The sequence below is a fragment of the Phasianus colchicus genome, chromosome 25 (assembly GCF_987193195.1).
Source record: "Phasianus colchicus chromosome 25, bPhaCol1.hap1.1, whole genome shotgun sequence".
NCBI lineage: Eukaryota > Metazoa > Chordata > Aves > Galliformes > Phasianidae > Phasianus > Phasianus colchicus.
The window spans coordinates 5766949-5793417 of NC_143460.1; the positions used below are offsets into that span (position 1 = coordinate 5766949).

Here is a 26469-nt window from a genome sequence, read left to right on the forward strand (position 1 = left end):
TGCAGTTGGCTGACTATCTTTGGAAAGCTTGCGTGTTTGGTGGATTTTAGATTCGGTTCCCCTCCTTTCCCCCCTCCAGTGACTTCTGGGAACATTCCTCCAGGCTTTGATCTGCATTCCCAATACACTCCAAGTTGGAACAAACTCATGGTTTACCTCTTCATGGTTGCTGTAGTTCAGTTACCACAGGCTCCCACCCCCTCCCGTATCTCGGGCTTCTTGGTCATGCTACAACTTCATGGCACGCCCAGAGGCTGTTTGTTGGGCATGATTGCTCATGTCATGCGCTCAGACAACACGATGATGCCCTTATCGTTCACATTAGGAGGCAGGAACATTGCCCATTGGCAGGACAGGATGAACACACATGTCCATATCCCAGTGGAATTTTCCCCTTGCCAGATCATTAGCGTTCATGTCAGTCTTCCTCTTTGATCTCCTGGTTCATTTCTCAAGCTCTAATATTGTCAAGGCAGAATCTCTTCCCAGATAAACCCTCTGCACTCCTGTCTAAACAGTGTCATCATGTCAAGATCGTGCCATCCGCCAGGTGCATGGGGGACCACGGGCTCCATGTTATGCTTGAGTTTGTTCTCATGCTGGTGCAAAGCAGGAATTAAGCCAATTAAGTCATGCAAGTGAAAACATGGTACATTTGAGGAAAGAGTCAGGCTTGGACTCTCCCTTCCCACACAGGAATCTGCAGCTGGTCCTGCTGCGGTATCACCTGGAGGTGTCTCCAACATGGTCTTACTGCTTTACTCCATCCCTGAGGAGAGACTCAGGCCTGTTTCTAACCCAGCTCCCCATGCCCCCACCAAAAGCCTGTTCCAACTCGATAGATTGATGGCATTCGTTTCTTTTGTTTATGGTCCTCCAGCCAGTTTTCAACCCACACGAATGTTCGTATGCAAGCTAGTTTGGATTCATTTGCCAAGGAAGATTTAGTAAGACAGTTCCTTATTGAACAGCCCAATACGGGACACAGACTACCTTCGTTTTGTCCCCGTACGTCAAGGTTTTCGGAGGGGATTTACCCCCTTCAAACCTTTAGAATTTGAGTCCAATCTGTGTGCCTCACTTGGGATCCCCTCTGGCAGTTGGTGGTTTGAGGACCACTTACAGGAACACGAGGGGCAGAGATTCTCCCTTGCAAGGATTTTTCAAATGCTGAACTCCATCCCCAGCACAAACGGAGGAGAAAAAGAACAGAAATTTCAGTGCTCCACAACATTTTGAACTGGACTTGGGGCTCCTCAGTAACATTTTTCAGTGCGCACAATGGAGAAGCCCTTGGAAGTCCTGTTCTCCTGTCTTCACCTGTATCTTGGCCAACATCTGCCTCCACACCACGCAGATTGCACAGCGGTGACTTTTGGAATGCTTCATAGGAGGAATTATCCTTTAATCCTCTCCATGCTGTTGCTCACCCGCTGCGCTGATGATCAGTGCTGTCCTCTGCCAAGGAGCAATGGCAACCAGGAGAACAGAAAGTGCTGGATGCGCCAGGGCTGGGTGTCTTGTCTCTAATGAGCTGCAGAAGAGCCCCAGCACAGCGCTGGGTCACGGCATCCTGCTGCTGTAGGCACAGAGCCTGCAGTGCCCTGGGGAAACACAGCACCCAAACTGCAGCGCTGTGCAAGAGCTGCCTGGGAAGGGGAGACCACAGCTCCTGCAGCTCCTGGGTCGGGGCACGGCGCAGCACTGCTCCTGGATCAACGCACAGCACGGCGCTCCCCTGGATGCTGAGTCCCTCGGGGCCCAAGAAGAGGCAGGTGAAAGAGCCAGTGGCTGGGAAGGGGTCTGATCTTGCCGCTGTGCCCCGGAGCAGGAGGTGAATGGCAATGAACACCTGCCTTTGGCTGCAGTTTCTCCTCTTGGCACCAAGCTCTCGTGTTTGGATTCAAAGCCTGGTAACAAAGCCCTTGCCGGTGAACACATTTCAACATGTTGTTATTCCCAGGCCGGCTTTCAAGATCCTCTTTCTATTCCTTCTCTACCGATTGCTCTTGTTTCTCTTGGCACCCAGCTCTGGCTTTTCAGGCTTCATTAACTGGAATTTATTAGCAACTTTAAACGTTCTTCCCGCTGCCAGAAAGAAAGAAAAGGGGAAAAAAAAAAAAAGAAAGAGAGAAACAAAAAGGAGATGTAGGAAACTCAGGGCAGCTCCCATCTGTGTGAGGCCCACAGTGAAGCACCTCTCTGCCTCCAGAGGGGAGGACTGCAGGGAAGGGCCCATGCATCCCTATGGGCCTCTGCTCCATCCCTGCTGAGGTGGCTGTGATGGACACTTATCAGTGTTTGTCCTCAACTGCAATGGGAGCAGGCAGCCCATCTGCTCCTCTGGGCAGCCTTCCTTCCCCAGTGTCACTTTCTGTCCCTCACCCGAAGCACTGACTGCCCCATGCACAGCCTGAGCCAAAGAACATCCTGAGCCAGAAAGGACCGTGAGGACCATTGAGTGCAGCTGCTGGCTCAGCTGCTCCCCACACCTCATCCTCCTGACCCTTCCCCATTTCCCTCCTTCGGGTGCCATCCCCTATCAGACCCAATCAGCACAATCTAACAGAAGGCTGAGGCTGGAATTCTCATTCTGCTCCACCATCCCTCCCAGGACGATGTGATTCCGTATGTGTTCGAGGCCAGGAGTGACAAAGAGACTTCGAGATGCCTCTGAGGATTACAGGAAAGTGAAAGCAGAAGATGCCAGCTAAGCTGCAGTGCTGGTCCATGACAACCCTCTGAATAATACACACACACAGCTGCTGGCCAGGTGCTGTTGTTGAAAGGGTCACTTTTAGTTCTTCCTATTATATGACAATCTTTCCTCACTACATTGATTTCAAACCGATTGCTTGCTGTCCATAACCATGACTGCAGCCTTTTACCACGTGATTGAAGTGTGAACTTGGATATGTACAGATACAAAACATCACAGTTTCCATTTCTCCTTATGGCGGTGATTTTTTCCTACTCAAAACACCTCTACCTTCCCAAAGAGCAGTTGTGGCATTTGGAAACCCCAGTGAAATGTTCTTTAACAACTTCCAATTATTTTTCAAATTTTCCTGTTTAATTTTTCCCTCTTGATTTGTGTCATTCATGATTATTTTTGGCTGTGGGAAGCTGGCTCTATTGGAGTCTATGAATATTTATTCATTGCTGGTTTAGACTGTTCTGTTTGTGCATGACTTGTAATCAGGACATGATTGCTTGCAGCAAGGCAGCCATTAATTGTATACAACAGAGAGTGTGGTCTGTGTGTGAGAATCTGTGAGGCTTTGGGTGTCCACACTGCAGTGCAGGCGTTGACAAAATGGGAAAAAAGGGCTGCAAGATGGAGGCAAGACCTTGGAAAATGCATCTCCTGAGGGCAGCACGAGAGCAGAGCTACAGAAGGGTGGAAAAAATGAGTCCTGCCCACCTTGGAAATGGGAGGTTGGGAGTCCCTACAAGCATAATTAATGCAAGAGACAGAGAGATGAAGAAGATGGGTTTGAAGACCATTTGAAGATAAAAGTCTCTGTCGCAATCTGATCATTGTGAGATCAGGGCTGTTATGGGAACAGTGGATGCTGGTATCTCCTCTGGGCTCTTTGGTCAACACTGACTGTTCAAAGAAGCCAACCTGCAAACGTGCAGCCACAGATCAGCACAGATGAGCACAGGGAAAACCTCCTGCTCACGGCAGAGCTGCTGTTTGTTACACAGCACTGATGATTTGGGGTCACTGCTTCGGGAACACAAGCACAGGTAGCAGAGCGTGGGATGGCGTCGCTTATTGCCCCTCTGGGGTACCTGAATGCCTCAGCATCACGCTGACATTACTGGTAAGGGATCCAGCATTTCAAAACCTGCCCTTTTCAGAAATATCTGTCATCTCCACTGTTGGCTATGAGAGGGGATTCATACAGTTAAAGTGCTCCATTTAGACACTAAACTGTTTTAAGTGTTACATACACCACAGGTTTACACCACGTACCTCAAATACAACATTAATATCAGTATTTCTTGCTATGTAATAATGATGTTTTGAAGGAACTGCATTTTTCAGCAGAAGGCATTGCACAGAAAGGAGCAAAAGCATGAGAACAGCACCCGGAGGTGTTTCTCATGGTCAAGTGGAATACAACCATACAAGGCCAGCCTCAGCCTCCCACCCCCCAAGGCTCGGACTGCTGGGGCCCCCAAGGGCCGCCGTGGTTGCTCATGCTGGTGGTTAATTTCACACTTTCAGAAGCGCGGCCACTCCTTTGCTGACACACAGCCACGTGTGGATCCCTGCAGACGGGGCGGCCGCTCTGCCTGCCCTCAGCACAGCTCTGCCTGCCCTCAGCACAGCTCCGCACGCACTGCAGGACAGCCGTGCTCTGCTGCGGGCCGTGGGGCTCCCAGCTCCACCTCACGGCTGCCCTCGCCGCTGGGTGCCAGGAGCTCCGTGGCTTCGGCTGCAGGGCTGCGAGGGGAGCTGCGTGCAGACGGGTGGACGAAGCTCCCCGTTTTCTGGCCCTGCTCTGGGGCTGGTTTTTGCGTGACGGATCGGTTCTTAAGCTCCGGCATTTGACACACGCAGCGTAGCCTGAGGTGCATCCTGACCCAACCCCACAGCAGGATTAACCCCCGCCCAGCACACAGCCCCCATCTCAGCCGGGGGTCCCGGCAGAACCACGCAGCCCCCAGCGCAGGACCCCCGTGTGGGTACTCACAGCTCCTCCAGGAATTGCAGGCGGCGGAAGGCGCTGGGCTGCAGCTGGCTGATGTTGTTCATGCTCAGGTCCCTGTGGGGAAGAAGACATTGCCAGGTGAGTCCCACTGCAGTGTGCACAGCATAACTCCGTGTGCTGGGCTCCGCTCCTCCACTGAGACAGAAAGCACTTCAGTGAGAGAAAACCCCGCACAGCCCGTCTCAGAGGTAAAGCTCAGTGCTGGTAACCACGCAAAGGGAGGGAGAGCAGCAAGGTGTATTTCTGTTCACATTGTTCTCTATGCCACTCCATGCCCTATATTTGGATGATCCTGTGGTGTAACAAAAGGGTTAAATTATTAGTTTGTGCTGCTGCTATTTTTATTTTTAAATCCCCAAGGGCAGTTGCTACTTAGCACCCATTAAAACATCTTTTTTCCCTGCATCAAAGCGCATCGTGTTTACACTGTAATGAATCAGTCTGATGTTTTGACACGTCGTGAAACAATGCAAAAATAACAAAACCAACAAAAAAAAAAAAAAACACAAAATGAAAGGCTATGAAACAAAACACAGACCTGAAACATTCAGTATCTCCTGGAAATTCTGCAGCCTGCTCCTCGAGCTGCTTTCTGCTGGCAATGTGGGCAGCACTGCTTGCTCCCTGCAGACGGCACTTCTCCAATCTCATATAAAAGCACCTATCCTGACTCCTTCTCACCTGCACCTCAGTCAGTACCCACACAGCCTCAGGAGGAGGAAAACCATGCTGCTTTCTCAAGCAGTCATCCAGATGTCAGAGGAGAAATACCCTCACCCATCCCTCTGCTCTCCTTGCCTTGCCTCCCCAGGGCTCCCATCTGTGTTCAGGCCAACAAGAAGGGGCTCTCCCCCATCACCTCTTAGGGCAGAAAGAAGACAGATTTTCGTGGCACAGGGAAGATTTAGGGTCATTTTGTTACAGATATGTAAATCTCTGCTGCTGTGGGGGTTTGGATGCTGTTTGTTCATCCACAATTTCCTGCAGGATTCGATCTCAACACATTTTTCTCCACAGGTCGTCCACCCTCGTGTGAAGGCACAGCATTCCTGCCTGAAGCGTTGCTGGAGTGACTGTTTGACTTATTGCTCATATCAGGATGTTGTTGACTTGTTGCTTGTTTTCCCAAGCTCGTGCTTCTCCTCTTAGTAACGTTCCTTGCGTTACGTACAGCCCAGCACATGTAAGCATGGCAGTGCTTCTGTTTGGGTGAAAAGGGCCGTCCGTCTGCTCAGGTGTTTGGGGATGACTCTCCAGTCAGCAGCATTCAGCTCATTTTAAAGGAAGCCATTGCATCCGAACCCTTCTCAGGATTACTTTTTCAGGCACATCCACACAGGGTTTTGGGATCCATGGATCGCAGGCTCTCCTGATGCTTCTCTGGTCCTCCAATGACTTTGTCTCCCCAAAATAGCTCTCTCGTTTAAGTCTTCAGCGTCTACTGAAGTCAAACAAACATTGGGTTCAGCAGCCTGCCTGGTTGCTTCCCTTTGGGTCCAGGAGACCACGCAGCTCTGGTGCAGTGGGACATGCCCCTACCATCCCAGCCCAGAGCTCTCCTGCTCCTCTTTTCCCAACCACCTCCTCTTTGCCCTCTCCACAAGGTACAGAATCAAAGCAGGACACCTGCAGTCCAGTCACATCGTGTGGCAGCAGTATGAGCCGCTGTCAGAGAAGTAACACGAGCTCCCAGAACCAAGATGTGGCTCTGCATCACCTTCATCCACCCACAAGGCGAAGTCTTTGAAGGCCACGAGGTGCTCAGGTTACCTGCGCTTCCCAATGGCGCTGAACCAAAGCCATCATGGCTGTAATTAGTGTGATTTAAAACCGCCCCCCGCTCCTTCCCCAGCTCATCCTAAGCATTTATCAGACGCATTTCTAACTTGTACCTGCAGGAAAACTGAGACACAGTTCATGGAAACTGAGCCCATGTGATTCAGCCTCAGACCTTACAACTCCTCTGGCCCTCCAGGGGTTCCTTAAATTATTTGCTTTGATGTCACCTTCTTTCATGAGCAACCTTTGAGCATTCACTGATGAGCTGATCTCCTTTACCAAAGAGAGTGACGTGACACACAGCACGCTTCGGTTCTCCAGCAACTGCTCACCATGGCCTCTACAAGAGCTGTGATTTGGGCACTGCAGCGCTTCAGTTCGATACGATAACGAGATTTAAAGAGCAAAGCAATTTAGCTGTGGCATAATCACTGGGGCAGGTGGGATGCCAGGAGGTCACTGCCCAAACTGAGCAGCACTTCTGTCAGGGAAACAGACTTTGATCCACTTCTGTAAGGGAGCAAAGTGACCCCAAAGAGCACAGTGACTGCTGTCCTCAGGATTGAGCCTTCTGGAAGCTATAAGAACCCCAAACAGCGACCATCTCCTCGAGACCTAAAGATCGATCCACTCTACCAATATCTTTCCATTTTTCAGGAAGCTCAGGATTTTGGTGGGATGTTTGCCAGCACGAACTCAACCCCAGGTCCCCTCAGTGCTGGTGCTGATCACTCGAGTTCCCTGACCATCACACAGAGCTTCCTTACACCCAGGCATCTGAGCAGAAACATTTAAGATTACTGTGGGGAGAAGCCAACAAGCCGGTATTCTCTTGATTAATTGATTACACAGAAACACATTAAAGCCTCCCAGTTTTGGTCCTGCAGTCTGATTTCTGTGGGAGCTGTACAAACCAGACCAAAATTCCCATGCTTATCCCTGAAAGATCTAGCACTGGACCTGCTCTTGCACGGCACGGAGCGCTCCTGTCTTGCAGAAATCACCTGCAGATGAGCAATATCTCCACCAATCTTCTGGCCACTCTCTTTAGCATCCAGTGAAAAAAAAAAAGCACAAATAAACCACCTTTAATAAAGAAGCCCCAAGGCAATAAATGATGGTTTTTATAAATTCTTCAGATTGTACGAGAGTGATTCATAAAGGTTCTTGTTATCTCCTCTCCTCTGTATCTTGAGATCTCCGAGGCCACCACAAAATGCCTGCACTGCTTTGGGTAAAGCTGAGGCTGCAGAATGAATGGGACTGAAAGCCATAGAGCCAGCTGAATTTTTTTCCCAAAAGCCTGCAGGTTGCAAACCATGCTAAAGGTAGTCTTGGTGGAGAAAAAGGGCAGGTAAAGAGATCAAAGCAGCAAGAGCTCGTTTGCACTGCACCATATCTGGAGGCAGCAGCCCCGCTTCAATCCCCTATCGCTGCAATAGGCAAAAGCAGAATGCGTTTCAACTCCCACCTCTACAGTTTGAAAACAGATCAGACATCTCAGATCACCCCCCCATGTAGGCCCTACCTGAGATCTCCACACTGTTTCAATAATAAAGGTTCCACCAGGAGCAGCTTGGCAGGGTGAGATTCAGCCCATCCCCACCGGTCGGCTGTCAGAAGTCTGTGTACCAATGGCCCACGGCTCTCATCAGCCCTCACCAATCCTCTCCCAACTCATCCCATTGCTGCCCCAGCTCTGCTCGGTGTTCTGCGGCCTCCGTGCATGGAAGCAGAAATGGGCTGAGCAGAGGAGGTGGCACAGCTCTGTCTCTGCGAGCAGACAATAAGAAATAACCCTTTGAAGCCATCTGACAAGCCAGGGCTGTGAATGAATGCTGACTGCTTCTCAAAGACAAAACTTGAATGTTGCCAAATGGATTCCTGAAGGCTTTTCTCCTATTTCAGCCATGTAGGTTAAGGTGTTTTTCAGAGCACATCCTTTGGGCTCAGTGCTGCTATCCACATCCTGCAGACAGCCTCCTGCCTGCATCTCAGTGCAACCCCTGCCATACACATCCTTCTTCAGACTGCACCAAGTGCATTCCAGTGCATTAGGCCCCTCATGTCCTGGGGGAGCACAGCTGGGAGCCTAAGGGAAGGCTGACAGTCATAAAATGCTTGGGCTGGAAAGGATCCCTGAAGATCGCCTCATCCAACCCCTGCCCTGGGCAGGAGGGATGAAATAAAGCCCTCCTGGACACTAGCATGCCCACACTTAACCTCTGCCCGTTCGAAACCCCACACATCTGGGGCATTCCTCTCCTGTGCACGTGTTCCCCCACTGCCAGCTGCTCCCCCCAGCTCTGCTCAGGAGTCCCAGGCAGCAGCCCTGCTCCATTTACTTCCAGACCTACAGAAAGGGGATGGCAGAGCCCAGGGCTGGCAGAGAGGAAACTGATAGCCTGCAAACGACCAGAGACACACACAAAAACATGCTGCTTTATTTCATTTTGAGAGGACCTGGCAGCCCGCAGTTACTCCTGTTAGTTCTCCGTCTGGCAAGAAATCAGAGAGCAGACCTGGCAGACATCATGGTCACACACAGCGTGCCACCATCAGCAACAGAGCTCTGAGCTGGGGACTAAACCAGGGGAGCACCCAAAGAGCACCCGGCCCACCCTGAGAGCTGCACCTCAGAAGTTACAGCAGCAGGGCAGAACGCCGTCCCCAGACCCAAACACAAGGTGTACACACAAACCACAGCACTGGAGGAGATGCACCGCTGAACCTCAGAGGGGTTCGTCTGACACAGATTGGAAAAACTCATTCAGAAGGCAGGGAGATTTTACAGGAGAAAGATTCTGATGTATATTTTCAGTTGGAAGCCTCAGAAACTCGGGTTGGAATGCTTTAAGCCGACGTCAAAACATTTCATTCACTAAATGCCAAGCCATGAGAACACAGTATTTAATTACATACATTATCTGCATGCATTAACCTAAGGTTGAACGTGGAAAAAAAAAAATCAGAAGCAAAACAAAACCCAAACTGAAACACAACCTTTCACTTTTACAATATGTTTTCATTCAAAAAAGATTTCAACCACAGCTGCACACTGCCTGAAAACGGGCTTTGATGGAGAACAGCTTTTGCTGGAGGTAATGAAAGATTTTGTTTCCCCATACACCACCAGCACTGCTGCTGCTGCTCACAAGGAGGGACTCTGATACCAGGGGTGACCACATGCAAGGGCTGGCAGAGGGAACAGGTCTGCATTTACACCAACTTCCTCTCCTTGCTCGTCACCCCTCAGCTTTCCAAACACTGATGACAGCACTGCAGCTGCACACGCCGTTCTCTCACCATCAGGAACCCAATTAATTGGGAATGGAGGATTCTGCCTGATTTGGCACTTCTGGAGTGGCTCTCTAAACTTCCTGGAAAAGCACAGGAGCCCCACTGGCAAGAAATAAGAGGACAAGTGTTGGTGTGAAGCCAGTGTCTTCATGCCTCCTGTTCCTTGGAGCAGACTGACAGCTCCAGAGATCACAGATTTCTGTTACCCAAGAGGTGAAGAAAGAGCTCAGGTCAGAGGAAAATGAGCTGTTAAAGTGCCAGCTGCAGGCTGAGAGCTTTCTGCCCAGATCCCTGACCTCGTGCAGAGGGAGTGCTTCTCCCATAGAGTCAGACAGCTCCATGCAGACAAAGCATCCCCAGGGGGGTGAAGGTCTCAGGTGGGATTTATTTCTGCTGGCAAAAGGCTGCAGAGGAGCCACATCTGTGCCTTGGCTGCACGCAGCCCTGCACCTGTGTCCTCTCACCACGTCGCAGCCGACCCTGAATTCCCCCCATCACATCTACCACAGTGGCTGCAGTGGTTCACTGAACCCAAACTCTTTTTCAGACTCGGCACTCCCAAAAAACCCCTCACACCTCGTTTTGCTCCAAGTGCTTCTTGCATCTTTTAGACTCCCATTACCCTTTCCAGCCTCCGAGCGCTCAGTTGGGCTACAAGCACACAGTGCACGCGCAGATATATGCAAGCACCTGCAGGAAACAGCAGGGATGTCTGTGCAGTGGGGATTCTGTGCAGCACACGTATGCTGAGATCCACCAGCCTCAGCCTGCAGATGCGCAGTGCTGATGAGCACAGCCTGTCTATGGCCTCTGACCTGCAGCTGTGTCAGCCTGGGAGCTGGCAGGAGAGGCCCCGGGAGGCAGCACTCATTGGGAAACGGTCCCCAAGAATGCTGGCACTTTGGCCATTGCCACGTTTGGTTTGGAAACGCTTTGTGCTACAGAAGCCTGTTTAAATGGCACTTCCTACACGTTCCCAGCCAGCATGGCCAACCAGCAAAGACAATTCAGCGTCATAAACAACCCAAAGAGCCAAGGATGTGTTCCCATGCCTGAAATGGGCGGAAGCTCAGTTGTGGTGTCTCTGACACCGCTGTGGTGCCAGCTGTGTTGCAATGCTGGCCGGCAGACACAAGAAGGTGGGCTGCTCTGAATGCTCCCATCTGGCTCTGCTGTAGTGCCAGGCAGAACTCCTGCAGCATCACTGCCCTGCTCATACAGAGCCACTCTGTGAGGTCACCCTGGTCTATGGCAACAGCAGGTGAGCTGGAATCAGCTAGGAAACCAGCCCAGATATCAGCTTAGAGTCAGCACTGAACAGCAGCCCCCCAGGCCTTGCCTATACCAACCCACAGCTGCAGATGACCTGAGGTGTCCTCACACTCACCTGGACTTCCAGCCATCACACCAGGAATCTCCATGGGTCTCTCAGGCAGCCACTGCTCAGGGAACAGCACCCAACCCAAAAGGTCTTTGCAGATCTTTTGGTCTAGCAAAGAGAGGCAGCTGGGTTTGACTCTGAGCTGATGGGAGACCTCTCAGGTGGTTCTCATCAGATACAGCACACAAATCAATAGAGTCTGATCCTCCCCCCACACAGGGAACACTCAAGAGACAAATAGGGAGGAGTTGTTGAAGGTTATTTATAACCTTCTGCATTGTATCAAAGGTTCACATGCCTTGTTATGTCGTTAGAGCTCATTTGCCCGTGCATGGCAATGCTAAAGATGCTGCTAATTGCCTCATTGCCTGTCCTACCCCCAGAAGAGAGCTGCCCACAGTAGAAATGAAACACGTGGAGGTTGTTCCCCCCATTAGCAGATGAAAGGCCAGGCTCAGCCCAATGGCCACCTGCGTCAGTGCTGGCAGTCGGCACTGCCCCCAGAAAGCATTCCCAGGTCACTGCATCAGAGTCAAACTTCCAGCCAATGTATCGCCATCCCCAAATAGCACTTCTGGAGAGTGGTGGCCTCAGAAATTAGGAAATGTCATGAAGTGACACCTGCTGAGAAGTGAGACTGACCAGGTTTTGTCAGCTCGCCCATCCTCGAGGAGTTGTGCCCTGCTGAAGTGGCAGGAGGCAGAACGCGCGGTGACAAGGCTGATGCGTGCAGTGCAGCACCAGAGAGCAGTAACTCGAGTGGAGCAGGACTAGCTTCGGATGGTCTGGCACTGCAGATGATTTATATTTAGAGTTAGGCTTGGCAGGTGCTTTTATGGATGTTGGGTTTTCTATTGTATTCAACCTGTCCCAAAAATAATTTAAACCATCCTGCTTTAAGCCCCGGCCAACTGTTAACTGCTGCCGCTGGAAACAGCTCGCAGCTCTGCCCTGCTCCTTTCCAGGGAGGTGGATGGAGTGAGGGCTGCTGCAGGCACAGTGCTGGCCTTGGTCAGGAACAGCCATTCTCTCTAACATGGTGTGCCTGAGAACGTGGGCTGATGGAGGGAAGCATCACAGCCCGACGGAGGATCTGACCCTGCTGGTGCCCAGCCCCACCATGGAGTGTTCTCCATTCCTCGTGAGATTTTGAGTAAAGGAAATCATAAATATTTGGTCCTGCAAATGTTCCTTCTCAGTTTCGCGTAGGAGGTTGGATTTGGGCAGAGTGAGAAGGGAAATATCACCTCTCAAGCAATCGAGATGGACGCTGGGGTGGGACTTGCTCTGGCTGACCTCATGCTTGGGGAAAAAGGCAGGAAAAGTAGGGAAAAAAAAAATATGAGATCGTTTAGAAGCATAGATAATGATATTTTACGTTGTGCTTATTATTTAAAATCTGTTCCTGGGGCTTCTCAAAAACTGAGCAACACCAATGTTCCTGCTGATAACAGGGCAGGAAAGCATCCAAGTGATGTGACATGCAGAGGTAGGGTGTTACAGGACAGCACCCACCTTTATCCAAAGAGATGACAGAATCCATGGCACAGCCCTGGGACAGGAGCTCTGCCTGCTGCCTTCCCTGCCACCCAGCAGAGCTTTTGAAGAAGAAGAAACCTCGATTTGTTCTCGTTCTTATGGGCCACTGGCAAAGTGCAGGAGCTGCTGCCCAGCCTGGGCAGCCCCAGAAATGGGGAAACCACCCACAACAGCTCTGATCTCATAGACTTCCCAGGCTGCTTAGGCCACGGGAGTTCTGCACAGCCACATCAAGTCTTGACAAGCCTTGGCAAGGGATGATGCAGATGCTATGGCCTTGCCAAGCTCTGCCCTTGTGGGAGCAACATGTGGCCATTACCAACACTGGACCTCACAAAGCTCGCCACTGCCCGGCTCACAGCAGCATCCAGATCACCTGAAGGTGCTCTGATTGCTGAGCTGGGTTAAGGAAGAGGAAACCACTCAACCTTTGTGATCGCCCAGCTTTGTGCTGAGCCCATGTGGGCACCTCCAGCTCTGCTCCTGCAGCTCCCCTGCGGGCAGCTGGGATGGAGCTGGAGAAGCTCCCAGGCCGGTCCATGAACGCTCATTTTCAGATGTTATCTATGAGCAGGACAGCCAACCCTGCAGACCCGGTGTGCAGAAAGCAGGCTGGAGGTGAGGCACACTGCTGCCCAAGCTGGAGGGATAACAGTGCCCAGCATGGAGCCCCCAGGCTGGCTGGAAAATGCTCACAATACCTTCACAAACACAAAGGAACTGGGCTAGCTCTGTATGGGACACAACGGTTGTGGCCCCAGAGCATCCTTCATCCCGACCTCCCCTTTCCAGCTCTGGGCTGGGGGAGAAGTGCTGTCCGTGGAACAGTGTGCTGCATGCAGCCTGCCAGGTGGTGTCCAGCTGACAGCCTGTTGGCAATGCAGTGTCAGGGGGACCCCAAAATGGGTAAACTTGACTTCTCAGTTTTCTAACCAGCACACTTGCAGTGTCTGAAGGCTGCAGAACTCAGCAGCCTGGAGCAGGGGACGTGATGGAGTCGTACAGACACAAACACAGCTCACAGCGATCGCTCACTGCAGATGTAGCACCTGCCTGGAGCAGTTTTAAAGGTATTAAACAACCTGGCAGCCTGAAATTATGTTATGGGTCCCCCCAAAAATGGCCCTCGGAGACAAAAGGCCGCATTTCCCGCTCTGTGCCTGCTGCACCCACATCAAGGAGGGACTGCTGGAACCGTGCGGGCAGCTGCAAGTTGCAGAAGTGTTTCTTCTGGCTGTAAGTGGATGCTTCTCGCCCCCACGCGCCCACAAGAGCTCAACCTTTTGCACCAACAGCTTCCTGCTGGCCTCGCCGTGCTCCCACTCGCTTTGTGTTACCTGGTGCGCGGTGCTCCTGCCCGCGTTCTGATGCAGCGTCGGAGGCATCGGGAGACGTTTTGATTCCTACAGTTGGGGTGAATGGAAAAGGGCTGGGACGTTTTTGTGCTCTGAATAAAGGGGAGGGGGGTCACCAGCTCGGCAAGGTTGAGAAACCTGGCAAAAGAAGTGTCAAAGCAGGCGGGGCGGGCTGCACCCAATGCAGAAAACAGTCCCAGCCCAAGGATCCGGGTCTGGCCCAGCTCTCTGAGCGCAGCTCGGGACCCTCCCTGTCTCCACTTTGCTGACAAAGCGGACAGGGGAGGCAGTTCCTAAAGCACAGAAAGTTTGAATTCCTCCAGCCCATTACCTCATGGCTGTAAATCTTCCACCTCTCTTTCCCAGTCACCGGTGAAGCCTGTCTATTGTCTAGGGAGCCCGGCTGTCTGCCCCAGCACAAAAGGGAAACAATCGGTGGGCTTGGGAAACGCAGGATGCACTAAAAGAGGGAAGAATAAAGCCGGGAAAGGGCCAAGGAGAGCTGGGTGGGGAGGAGATCCCCGAGAAGCAGCTCCAGCGATGGGCGTCTGGCTTCAGGAGGCACCCAGCCCTGCCTGCCTCGTGCAGGTGTTGCTCGGCTGGGGAGGGCTGGGGCTCTCAGCATGGAGGTTCTCAGAGGTGGGGATGCTGTGCCCACTGACTCTTGTGATTCAGACTGCTCTGCCCGGTTTGAGATGAGCTGACCTTCGACACAGAGGTTGAGGTGTTTGTGTGGGTGATCCAGGGAACACTTTGGGTTTTGCATACCTCCCCACCCGGGATGTGGCTGTGCTCCTTGAGGTATGGGCAGGCACCTTCCCATGACTGGGATGGTTGCTGGCAGCCTGATCCTGCACAAACCATCTTCAGGGCCACGGCCTGCAGTGCTCCGGGTCCTTTCCCTGTCCGTAAGGTGGGAGGTGGCATTTCCTCATGGCAGAAGACACGGAGCCTTCCCCAAGAGCCCAAGCTGATTTGGTGCTCCCATTCAACTCTAGCCTGATCTTTTTTATCAGCTTGTGCAGTTCAAACATGCAAAACATTTCTGGAGAAAATCGGTGGTTGTGTCATTTGCCCCCAAGTTTTGGACTCGGCTTTGGAGCATTAGTCTTCCATTGCCCCACCAGACTGAGGCACAGAGAAAGACAAAGCCCTTTTCTGTGCTGTGCCTTAGAGCATGGCATGAATCCCATGGGCCACCAGCACGTGGAACACTGGGAAGGGAATCAAGGCCACAGAGTGATGTGCTAACCCAGACTATTGTGGGGAATGATGGCTGATGGACTGATGGAGACCTCAGTCGTGTTAGCAGATTCCACAGGTGCTGTGCAGATGTTTTTCACTCCCTCACTATCTTGAGCTGCCACAAACCAAAGGCCGATGGTCCTGCGTGAACTCTGAGTGGTCCCCACCCCGCTCTGGTGGTCAGCTGGGCTGGGTCAAGCTTCCCTTGATGGATGGGGTGTGTGAAGCTGAGAGTGTGACCACAACCTCTTCGTTTGCCAGTGCCCCAGCAGAGAGCAGCACAGAGTTGGGTTCCTGTGTCCTCATCTGGCATTGCTCTTCACTTCTCAGTGCTTGAAATGTGAAGAGAAGCCTGGGCTGGAGATGGGGATTTGGCCACAGAATTAGGCAATCCGAACATGTAGACCTCTGAGCTTCTCGCATGGAAACCAGCGCTGTGCCCTGAGGACAGCATGGTGACATGGGCTCAGTGGGAATGCCTTCAGCTTTTGAAACTTTGCCTCTGTTGGAGAGCTGAAGTCTTGTGCCTGCTCTGGTCCCTGCTTACAGGAGATACCTGTGCTGTCGAAATGAGCATGTCCCACGTGCCGTCATGGATGAGCCGAGGTGGTGCTCATGGGAAGGGCACAAAGCGCTGCATGGGTCATGGGAGGTGCGTTGTCTTCCTTCTCGCCTTCCTTTGCACACCAGAGATGCTCATTTCTGGCCTTCAAGTGTCTTGCTTGCAGAATTATTCAAATACTGATTTATCTTAAAAGAGACGTCAGATTCTCAAGGCAACCTCTTCAGTTCCCTTCCAGCAATGGCTCTATGTTCTGAACAGATCCGACCCATCTCCAAAATTCTGACCAACCTCAGCAAACAGATTTGAAAAACATCACCCTGATTATTGCTACTCACTCCTTCAGAGGAAGCTCTGATCAAAAGCCACGTGGGTACGAGATTTGTGATATTGAGTCCCGGAGTCGGGCTGCAGGTGATGGCCCTTGGTCTTGGTTGCTGCTGGGTGACAGAGCTGGGCTTCCTGGGCACCAAGGAGCAGGTGTGGGATTTCTGAGCCAAGTTGGTGGCTGTTTGTTCTGCCAGTGCTCAGGGGAACAGGCCCCAGCGTGTGTTCTTGGTAAATAAATGAGATTACATCAAGAATACACCCAACTCCTATAATTTGCTTTTCATCTTAACAAAACCAGCCCGTCATGGCTCTGGATATTGCCTACTTGCTTGGGCAAAAGGGTTAACAATGAAGAATATTGGGTTTCTTTTGTTTGCTTTCTGAATTTTGAGCTCAGGAAATCCCTTTTTCAAATGAGAGCTTCACTTCATGTGTGAGTCCAAGAACTGTTTTGCTAAAAGCTCTAAGAAGTCTGGCACTGCCACCAGCCACCCGTGCACTGCCACCTGTGCCCTGGCAGCAACACCAGTTGGTCTTTCCAGCAGTGACCTGGGACACTGATGTCTTTGTGGGGACAACCACTGGCACTTCTTAGTGCCTGCTGAGGATGGACTTAGGAAGTGCTGGAGGCAGCCAAGGTCGGGGGAGGGGCTCTGAGCACCCAAAGGAGCTGTGGCTGTCTCTGTTCGTTGCAAGGAGGGGGATCTCATGGCCTTTGATGGTCCCTCCCAACTCAAGTGATTCTATGATTCTATGAAGTCAACACCCAGGGCTGCTGCCACGGTGCCCCAAAATTAAAGAGAGCTCTCTCAGCCAGTCTTGATACCTGATGCATCTCCCTCTTCCCTCCTCACCATCCTGCTCTCCTTCTGCCATACTGTGACATTTCTCAATGCCAGAATGCTCCTAAGGACCAACATCAATGCATGCAGTCCTGTCCTTGGTGGTGGTGCTCTGGATTTGCTCTCTGTGCATTTCCTCTGCTAAATGAAGAGCCGCAAGAGGAAGCTCCACTGCCTTCCCTACCAGCACAGCAACAGTCAGAAGGGACTCAGAGCTGCTGCACAAGGAGCCCAGTGACCATGCCCTGCTGCATGGGCATTGTGCCTGCATCTGCTGTGATGTATCTGCCTACAAGTCCTGCAAAGGCAACTGGGGTGGGAGGAACTGCTGTCACTTAGAAGCGTTGTGATCCTCCTCATTCCAAGCATGCTGCTGTCTATCTGTGGGATGATCTGCTGGTCCTTCCCTTCACTGGGCTCTTGAGACCCTTTGGAAACAAGCAGGATTGGGTTTGCGGAGACCTTGCTGCTGAACCCAGCAAAAGGTAGGGGCACATTGCTCCCAATCACCTCCAACACACGTCAGCAGAAAAGCTTCTGAACTCTGACTGCAGGTTTTCTGGCCCTTGGCCAGGGCTGTCAGAGCAGTGGTTTCAGCAGAAAGTGCCTTTTCTCCAAAAGCAGGAGCCCTTGGTTCTGCAGGGTTTCAGCTGCTGTCCGGGCTGGGCCTGCAGGAAGGCTGAGGGCTTGGCTGCAGCAGCGCAGCTCCCATCCATGCCAGACCATCCTTCCGTTCAGTCTGAGTCTTCAAAGGAGTCTGCACTATTAATTTTGCTGTCTTCCCTACCACAAGCTGTAAATCTCCTGACAGCAGGGAGAAGAAAGCAGCGAGCACAGCTCTGCACACAGGAGGATGCTCCAGCAGCATGGCGCAGCTCGTCCTCTGCACTTCGTCCCGCACCGCCCCGCAGCTCCTGCCCACAGCACCTCCTGCCACGAGCCCACACCTCCTGCTCTCACACTGCTGAGGGTGTCACACCTCAGCATCTCCCCCTCAGATCCCATCCCCCCCCTCCCACCAGCCCTGCTCCGTGCAGCTGGCTGCCATGGTTGGAGAGGAGCATCTTCTGGAGAGCTCGCAGCCCACATCTCCCCGCTGCAAAAGCAGGATTTTGTTTTTCTGCTTTGTACTCACTAGACAAAAATGTCACGGCTTTTCCCACTTTTTCTGTTGAGCTTCCAGCATTCACCGCAGAGCTCTGTCCCTTCTCACCCACATGGGGCCCTGCAGAAACGCCGCTGCCCTCAGCCCAGCACCTCCCAGTACAACCAGCCACCAGAGGCAGCTGCTATTGCTGTTGGGTCACAAATTCAAGAGCAGCCTAAGGAGGAGCAAATTGAAAGGTCCCCCTGGCACTGCTGCCTCCGTGCAAAGAGCCATAAAGATGAATCTTAAGGAACAGAAAATCTGCAGTAAGTGCTGTCCTCCGTCCCACCACAGGGAAATAAGCTCAGTGCCATTCACAGTGCTGGGCAGTCACTGCCTCCTGCTGTGCTGGGACAATCCTCCAGCACAAAACAGAACAACCCAATGGGCTTCTGGTGGGGAAAGGTTTTGCTTTGCAAAATACACTGATGGGACAGCAAAGCAAAACTCAGCAAATTGGCACCCATTTTTCCTAGTGATCTGTAGAGGCAAAGGCTGCAAAACTCAGAACATCGTTCTGTTTTCACAATATCCTTTGGACAGCATCATCCCTCATCCAGGCTGACGCTCTCAAACATACTGAATTGCTTCAAATCCATTCAGACAAAACATTGTCTTCAACCCAGAACAAAGTCCCCCATTTTCAGCTTGTGAGGACAGCTGCAATAATTCCTCCTGGGATTATTTTTTTCTGGTTTTCCAATTTGTCCATCTCCACTTAAAAGGCCATTAAGGAGATTACAGGGAACCAGTGAGAGGCCATTGGGGCTCTACAAAATTCTCATGATGTGTTTTTCAGAACAAAAGCAAAGCTTGAGATACAGCATTTGTTTTCTGCACAGAAAACACGCTTCCAGTGTTAGCATCCTTGTCGCATCGCAGTCACTCTGGGTCCCACGAGGAGCCCCGTTTGCAGGGCTGTCTGAGCTGCAGGTGCCTCCTGCTGCAGGGTTCGGTCGCTGCGAGTCCAGCAGGGTTCTGTCTCAGCCAGGAGCTTTGGTTGAGGGTTGGAAGACGCCATTCAACGCGTCACAGCTCAGCTTTTCCAGTGGAAATTTGAGACGTCCTGGCACAGAGCGCGATGTTCTGAAGGAAGTGTTCAATTTGGGGAGAAAAATGCATTTTTCCATTAACAAAGCCCTGAAAGAGAAACTCCTCTCTCCCTCTCCCATGGGCAGGCGTCAGCCCGCAGCGCTCAGAGCACTGTCTGAGAATGTGATGGCAGAACCGCATGCTTTGGGGCCAGCTTCCCTGCAGGCCCCTCGGGGCAGCCTGCATCTCACAGCACAGCGGAACCAGCAGTGCCCCACATCACAGCTGCTCTGTTTCTGAGCACCACGACCCCAGATGTGGCATTGCGTGGAAACCGTGCGGCACAGACATCCGTCAGAGGGTCTCTGGCCCGGGATGGACTGAATGGGAGGAAGCAGGAAGCGTGGGATAAAGCTCATGTGAAGTTGTTGTTGTTTTGGCAAGGTAAGGGAAGGGGGGAGGCGTTGGTGGGGCCATTGGTTTTGCAGCCGTTTCACCAGCAGTTCCCCCTGGTGAGAGCACGCTGCACCCACCATGGGCTTAAAGCCCCCAGTGAAGCCAAATGCTCCACGAAAGTGTTTTCCATCATGGGAACCACCCTACGAACTCCAGCAGAAAGAAGACAGCAGGGGAAGGGGTGGCAAAAGGAACATTTCCCTAAGCTCCAAGTCAAAGGCGCTTGGAACCGGCCGGGGCAGTAAGGCAGGACCTGCCCGACTCACCCAGGAGAGAAAGGACTCAGGAGCAGTGCTAAGGGCCAATTCTCCCATTTCATAGATCTGCTTCTCTCTCATTTGCTGCCTCTTTTCCAGGCTCTGGAGCTTGAACCTCAGAGACCACGTATTTTGGTGCAGAAGGCACTCCAGACCTCTGATCCTCCTTTTTAATCCCAGAGGACCCACCGGTTCCAGCTAAGGCAGCTGCAGGAAATGCACCCGTTGCCCTTGATCTTGGAAATGAGATGGCAGCTCACGTATTTACAAAGCTGTCCCTCAGAAGTCTTGTAATTTGGGGACAGCGTCCCCAGACGATGCAAAGAAAGGGAACATTGGACCAGAGGCAGACACTCCGTGTGACTTTTGGCCCAGCTGCTGCAGTTGGCTTGCAAAAATAAAAGAGGGATTTCTGGGTTTTTGTAGAGATTCGTTAGATCCCTTTTATCACAGTAATCCAGGACAACAGCACTGCTTTTCTCGTGGGATGTGAACCAACCCGCAGCCGCAGCGAATCAGAGCCGTCACAATGTGCCAGATGAGAGAGGTGAAATCCTGACAGCTCTTCCACCGAATCCCTGGGCTTCACCTCCCCACAGGCAATGGAAATGAACTCAGAAATCACAGACTTGGCCACGCCAAAGACAGTTAGTAGGTTTCAGCGTTTTATTAGCTTCATTAACTTTTATCACCAATTAATTAAAGACTTCACCAAATGATCTCCCCTTTCCTGGAATTACTGAAGAGGGGACGTTTGAAGCTCAGCACCATTTGGATGCCTACAATGCACAAGTCTACATCTGAGCCAGACTTGGGTTCCCTTTATAGTTCCACGAAGAGGGGCTGATCCTCCTGCTGTGTGACTCACCCTACCTACGCTGGGGCTTCTTAGATGGAGGCAAATCACACCCCGGCCCTTTGGAAATGCCTCCATCTCTTGTGGCTTCTGCCTGCTGTGATTCCTGACTGAGGTCCGTCTTTGGGAAAACACGTCGTATCTGCTGGTAACAGAAGGGCTATTCCTTGTCGCTGATCGGCTTTAAGGCAGTGGGTAAATAAAGGAAACAAGCTCTGAGGTGATGGTCAGGCTTGTAGTATTCGGATGGCTGGGTAAGGATTACCCTGCTTCCAAAATTTCCATAGCATTATTCCATTCACTTATCTGTACAGCTCTCTGGGCCGACGAGTCGAGGTCTATCAATGCTTTCCCTCTCTGTTCCATTAAATTACAAAGCAGCAGACTGGGCCAGGCTGAGCACTGGGATTACAGTCCCATCTGGAAAAATCAAAGGAAGTCTTTAAAGCCCAGCCAGATTTTCATTGTCAGGAGTCTCCAGCTCCATCAAAGGAGAGGCAGTCTAGACAAAACACCTACAAACTTCACTCTGAAAAACTGAAGCATTGTGGTTTTTGGGGAGGGTGAGGGGGCTTTCACAATTTCTGCTCAGATCGACCAAATAAATTACACCTCTGCTGCTTTGAGCTCTTTCACTCTTTCATGAATCCCCATGAAGAGACTTTTGAAAAACCACTCCCCAACTTCTGGTCTATTCAGGATCCTCTGGAGCATGAAATCCCCAAATCAGTGGATTCTGAGGAGATTCAGACAGCACTTCATTGCTTTGGGAGTAATCCTCGCTGGAGAACTCCTGGAGACCTTCTGCTCCTCCTCCCTCATTCCAGCCAATGCCAAAAAGAAGCCTAGGACACATGAAGGCAGATAGAAGCATAGACTCATAGAATGGCTGGGGTTGGAAAGGACCTTAAAGATCCTCTTATCCCAATCTCCCACATTGCCAGAGGCAGCCCCAGAACTGCAGGGATGCCACACGGCTCCCTTTCCATGCCAGCACCTTTGGGCTAATTAGAGCTGCCTGTAGCCTTCTCTCTTTCTCTCATTCTAATAGGCATGGCTTCTGTAAGGCGCATCCCAATCCTGGGGAGCCCATCTGCAACAGTGCTATGGCTAGATGGTAAATAATGAGATGCTCATATTGCCATCCCCAAAGCTTCCTGCTGTCAGCAGCAAACAGCTCCTCAGGAGCACTGATCTCCTTTCCTGTGGCAGAGATCCTGTTTCTTTCTGGAAAAACACTCTGCTTCCATTTCGTTCTGTTTTCAGTGGTTGCTTTAGTGGAGAAGCTTAAACCCCACTAAGCCACAACAGTAGGGATGTAGCACATGCTCTGAGTGTGTCAAATGGGTTATTGCAGTGTTTTTTCCTTATCCACCTTTCCTTGTCCACCAAGAGCAATGGACTAGAAGCACTTGAGTTGGTTGGAAATGAGGAAGTCACTGCTGGCAAAGCCTCGGCCATCACCTCCCCTGTGGGGGCCGGGAACTCCTGCACATGGATGGACCACGAGCACACACAGGTAGCCCTGACACTATTAGTGCCCACTGAGATCACAGCGCTGACTCAGCGTCTCCGAGAGAATTCTGGATGAGATGGGGAATGAGACAGGAGCACAAAGTGCTGGAGCAGATCCGCCCTACCCAGCAGCTGCCAAAGCGCCCTGGCCAGCATGGCTGATAGATCTCCAGCCTCTGTGTTGGGCTGGCCCACCATATCTGTGATTTCCAGGGCTTGCACCTCCCTCAGCAGGCTGCAAGGCAGGAGTCAGGTCCCAGCACCGTGCAGGGTAGGTGCAGAACGTCCTGAGAACGTTGGGTGCAGGCTGTCTGCTTTGGGCCACCTCCATTGGCTGTAATGAGTGACTTTCCTCTGCCCCACACACGGTGCCTCCAGGTAAAGAAACTCGCAGACAATGTTGGTGCTGAGAATTTTGGAGTAAAAGCAGAAACTTCTGACAGCAGAAACGAGTTTGAGTGTCTGTATTTCATGGAGGTTTGGAAGCTGTGACATCTCTGCTGGTGGTGGCTGTGCTCTGAGCAGTGCTGCCACACTACAGCAGTGTTTCAAATCCTCCCCCCTCTATTTGTATTTTTTTGACTGATGTTCTCCAGCACAAAACTGCTTGTCTGCATCAGCTGGAAGCTGAGATGTGGAGGGTTAAGAAGCAGATACAAGTCAAAGAGTCGGAGAACAGTACCTGGAATGAGCAAATTACCAGAGACAGAGCAGATGAGACAGACTCATCTCTAAACAGATCTGTCTCCACATTTTTGCAGGAGGCAGCAGAGCCAAAGGAATGCACAGTCTGCACACATCAGTAATAATGAATTGTTCCATTGTGACACTTAATGGGAAGAAGGTTCATTAATTACAAGGAGTTTTTACACAGTGGGGGGTTTAGCCTGGCTATGGCCAACATCTTTGGGCAAGCCCAGTGTTCCCTGATGCTCTCCCAGATTTCCCCTATGGGAAATCATAGGCAGAGCTTGTGCAAACCTCCCATCTCTGGCTGCCATACGCCGGACCCCAGCCTGCGAGCTCCGAGCTGCCTGCACTCAGCTCCCAGCGCTGCCCCACTGCCCTCCCTGCTGGGGGAGCAAAGAGCCGTTCCATCCTCCTCCCACAGACCCAGGCAGAGCGCTGCCCCTGACGCTGCGTGAAGAAGAAGGGATCCCCAGCAGCCACGTTTGCTCCCAGCTCCCACGGCTGCAGAACGTGGAAACCTTTGCCTGCTGCTCGTGCTCCAGCTCTGCTCCCGCCCCTTTCAGATGCAGACCCAGTGACCCCAACACCTGTGGCCCCATCTCCTGGGAGAAAGGCACTGAAGTGTGTGGGGCACATCTGGAAACCAGATGCCCTGCAGGTGACTCAGTGGCACTCCCTCTGCTCATGCACTTCACCTGTCCTGTCCAGACAAGTTGCAGCAGCGTGAGCAACAACTGAAAGCCCGCAATACCCCAAGATGACAACATCTGAGAGCCCATACGGGATACGTCTGCAGGAAACGGCCGTTTCTGAGGGAAAGTGCTGGGCACTGCCCGTGGAATTCAGAGCACAGAGGTGCTGCTGGAGGCAGCGGGGCAGGGCTGGGAGCTGAGCCCTCCTGCTGGGCAGTGGGAGCTGCACGGTGCTCAAACTGCAATGGCTCTCTATGATCCAAGGCTGCTCTGGTTTGGGACCATGCCCTGTTCCTGTGCATCAGATTTTACAAGGCACATGGAGTAACAAAACCAGAATACAAACATTCTCAGGAAGCCATTGTGGTTGGGCTGCCAACAAACTGCTTACTGCTATCTGGTGGCAAGTTTTGCTTGGCAGCGCTGCATGGCTGTACCCAAATCCCAGTGATCAGCATTTGCTGTGCAGGTGAAGTCTGCTTGGAGTGCAGCATGGCACTAGAATAGGTCGTTAGATCCATCCATCCATCCACCTCCATCAGGCACAGCTGTAACACCAAGGCTAGGTATGGTCCTGGCTCTGCTGCTGGATGCTGTGGAGGGACCAGAGAGCACCCAGCTCTGCTGCTCAGCACCACTGGGGCTTTGCTCCAGCTCCCTCCCCTATGGCCCGTCCCCAAGCCCTCCTGAGAGCCACCAGTTTGTATGCACCACTTTGTACCCACAGCCTTATTTGGGGATGGCAGCGATCAGAGGAATGGTGAAAATGTCCAATGTCTTTTTTTTATTAATTCAATTATTTTTCCCACAGCAGTTTCTCTGGAACAGCTCCTCCTGCAGAGCAACTGAGCTTTGGGGAGGGGGTCTGCATGCAGCCCTCCTTCCATGACAGCCCCACTGCTGTCGGTGCACAGAGCCAACCTGCCCCACTCCCCCATGCAGACAAACCAAATCCCAGCCTGAAACTTCCTTAAGACACTTCCCATCTTTCAGGATCTTTTGGTGCTACTTTCATCTCCAATCCACATATCACAGCCCTATAATAATAATAGTAGTAATAATAATAGCAATAATAACAGCGATAATAATAATACCTTCTGCATGTATGTAGCACCTTTCATCCAAGGATCTAAGTTACAATTACAGCCCCACACATTCCTGTACATTACAGCCCTATAATTCCAAGACTCCTCAAGTATCCAGACTTCAAAGGGAGCGTGGATTTCCCCTCCAGCCCAGTCACAGTGCCCAACACGTCTCAGAGGTGTTTCGAAGGTGTCCTGGCAGGAGCTGGGGAGAGGCAGGAGAGCTCTGAAGCCAAAAGAGCCTTCGTGAATTCCTTCCTCCCCTTTCCTGGCCGCTATCTGATGTCCCTGGGAAATCAGTGCAGCCATGGGACATTGTGGGGGTGCTGCTATGGGGCGGGGGTGCTGCTGTGAGGCAGTGGGATGCAGGCAGGAATGGCACTGGGAGGCCATTGGCACTGGGTGACATCCAGGCCAGAAACCCACAGTGATGAATTTCTCTTCCACGGAAGAGAAGAAAGGAGTGGAGACGGTGTTGTTCTCAGTGAAATCTCTTATAAGGGCTGAGAGATTTTCAAGTAACCCCAAAATTCTCCTTTTGGAGTCAAAGCAAAACATCTCAGGGATACCCAAAACAAATATGATTTGTTTTGGTTTGGTTTGGTCCTAATTGCATGGGAAACATGACAAAAAAAATCTATTTGTTTAATGCAAGCCAACCTTTCCTCCTCCTTTGTCTTTTTTGTTTTTGGTTTAGTCAAAGAGGTGAAATAGCTGCTATTTACACCTGTGCGTTCAGGGTGCTCAAAGCAAGGCAGCTTCCTATAGCAAACAGGTGAGCTGCAAGAGGGGCTGCAGGAGCTCTGGCCGAGCTGCTGGCTTCAGGGAGCCGTTCGTGGAGCTCACCTGAGTGTGACCACAGCACAGCAGCGCCCCGAAGGCCTCACCCAGCCTCCTACCTGAGCTCCCGGTTGGGATGTGGCTGCGGGTCCGTTTGCACCAACACCCCACAGCCGACCCAAAGGGGCGTCCCGTCCTCTGCGGCCACGCGCTGCTCCGGGAGGTGACATCCCGTGTGGAACCGCTCCCCGGGACTCCCGGCAGCTCCTACGGCCTGCGGGCACGGAGGAAGCGCCCAGCGCTGCTCTGAGCCTCTGCTGCTTCTCCTCCCCTGGGCTGAAGCACTGCTTCTGCGCCCGAAGCGCCGACCCGCCCGGAGCCGAGGGGGAGCGGCGGGGAACGGGTTAAAGCAGGGCAGCGGAGGTGGTTCCCCGTTACCGGAATTCCTTCTCGCGTTCTCCATGAGAAATAGGAGCTGAGTTTCTGTCTGTAAGCCCCGATGCCTTTCCCGCAGGTTTCGTGCATGCAATTACGAAAACTCGCTGTGCTCAGGTTGGGAAGTGCCCAGGATGGAGAAGTCTCTGGAAGCTGTCCCGTACGGGATGCAACGACACCCAGAGCCACCCCTGCGCCAATAAAACCCCGGGGAAGGCAGCCCGTGCCTCAGCCCCCCGTACTCAGCAGAGATGCTCCTCTCCACGCCCCGGCGGGTGATGCGCAGCCCCGCTGGGCGCAGCGGTGCCCGGGGATCGCTTTCCATCTGAATGAGGGGCAGCGTTACTAATTGGTGCCTCACGGCGCTGCTGAGCTCTGGAAACTGTTCTGTCTCCCCGGCGTCTCTTTGTAGTGGGACCCGAGGCCGCTCACAACGAAAGGAAGGGGGTCCCTCAAGCAGGGCGGCG

The 26469-nt window shown here is 52.1% G+C and overlaps 1 protein-coding gene across 1 annotated transcript in view; it reads right to left on the reverse strand.

Annotated features, from left to right (window-relative positions):
- LGR6 (leucine rich repeat containing G protein-coupled receptor 6) overlaps positions 1-26469 on the reverse strand; it is an 84794-nt gene that overhangs the window by 54969 nt on the left and 3356 nt on the right. Inside the window, exon 2 of the mRNA XM_090124653.1 lies at positions 4707-4778. Coding sequence (XP_089980779.1) covers positions 4707-4778 — 72 coding nt within the window. The remainder of the gene's footprint in view (positions 1-4706; positions 4779-26469) is intronic.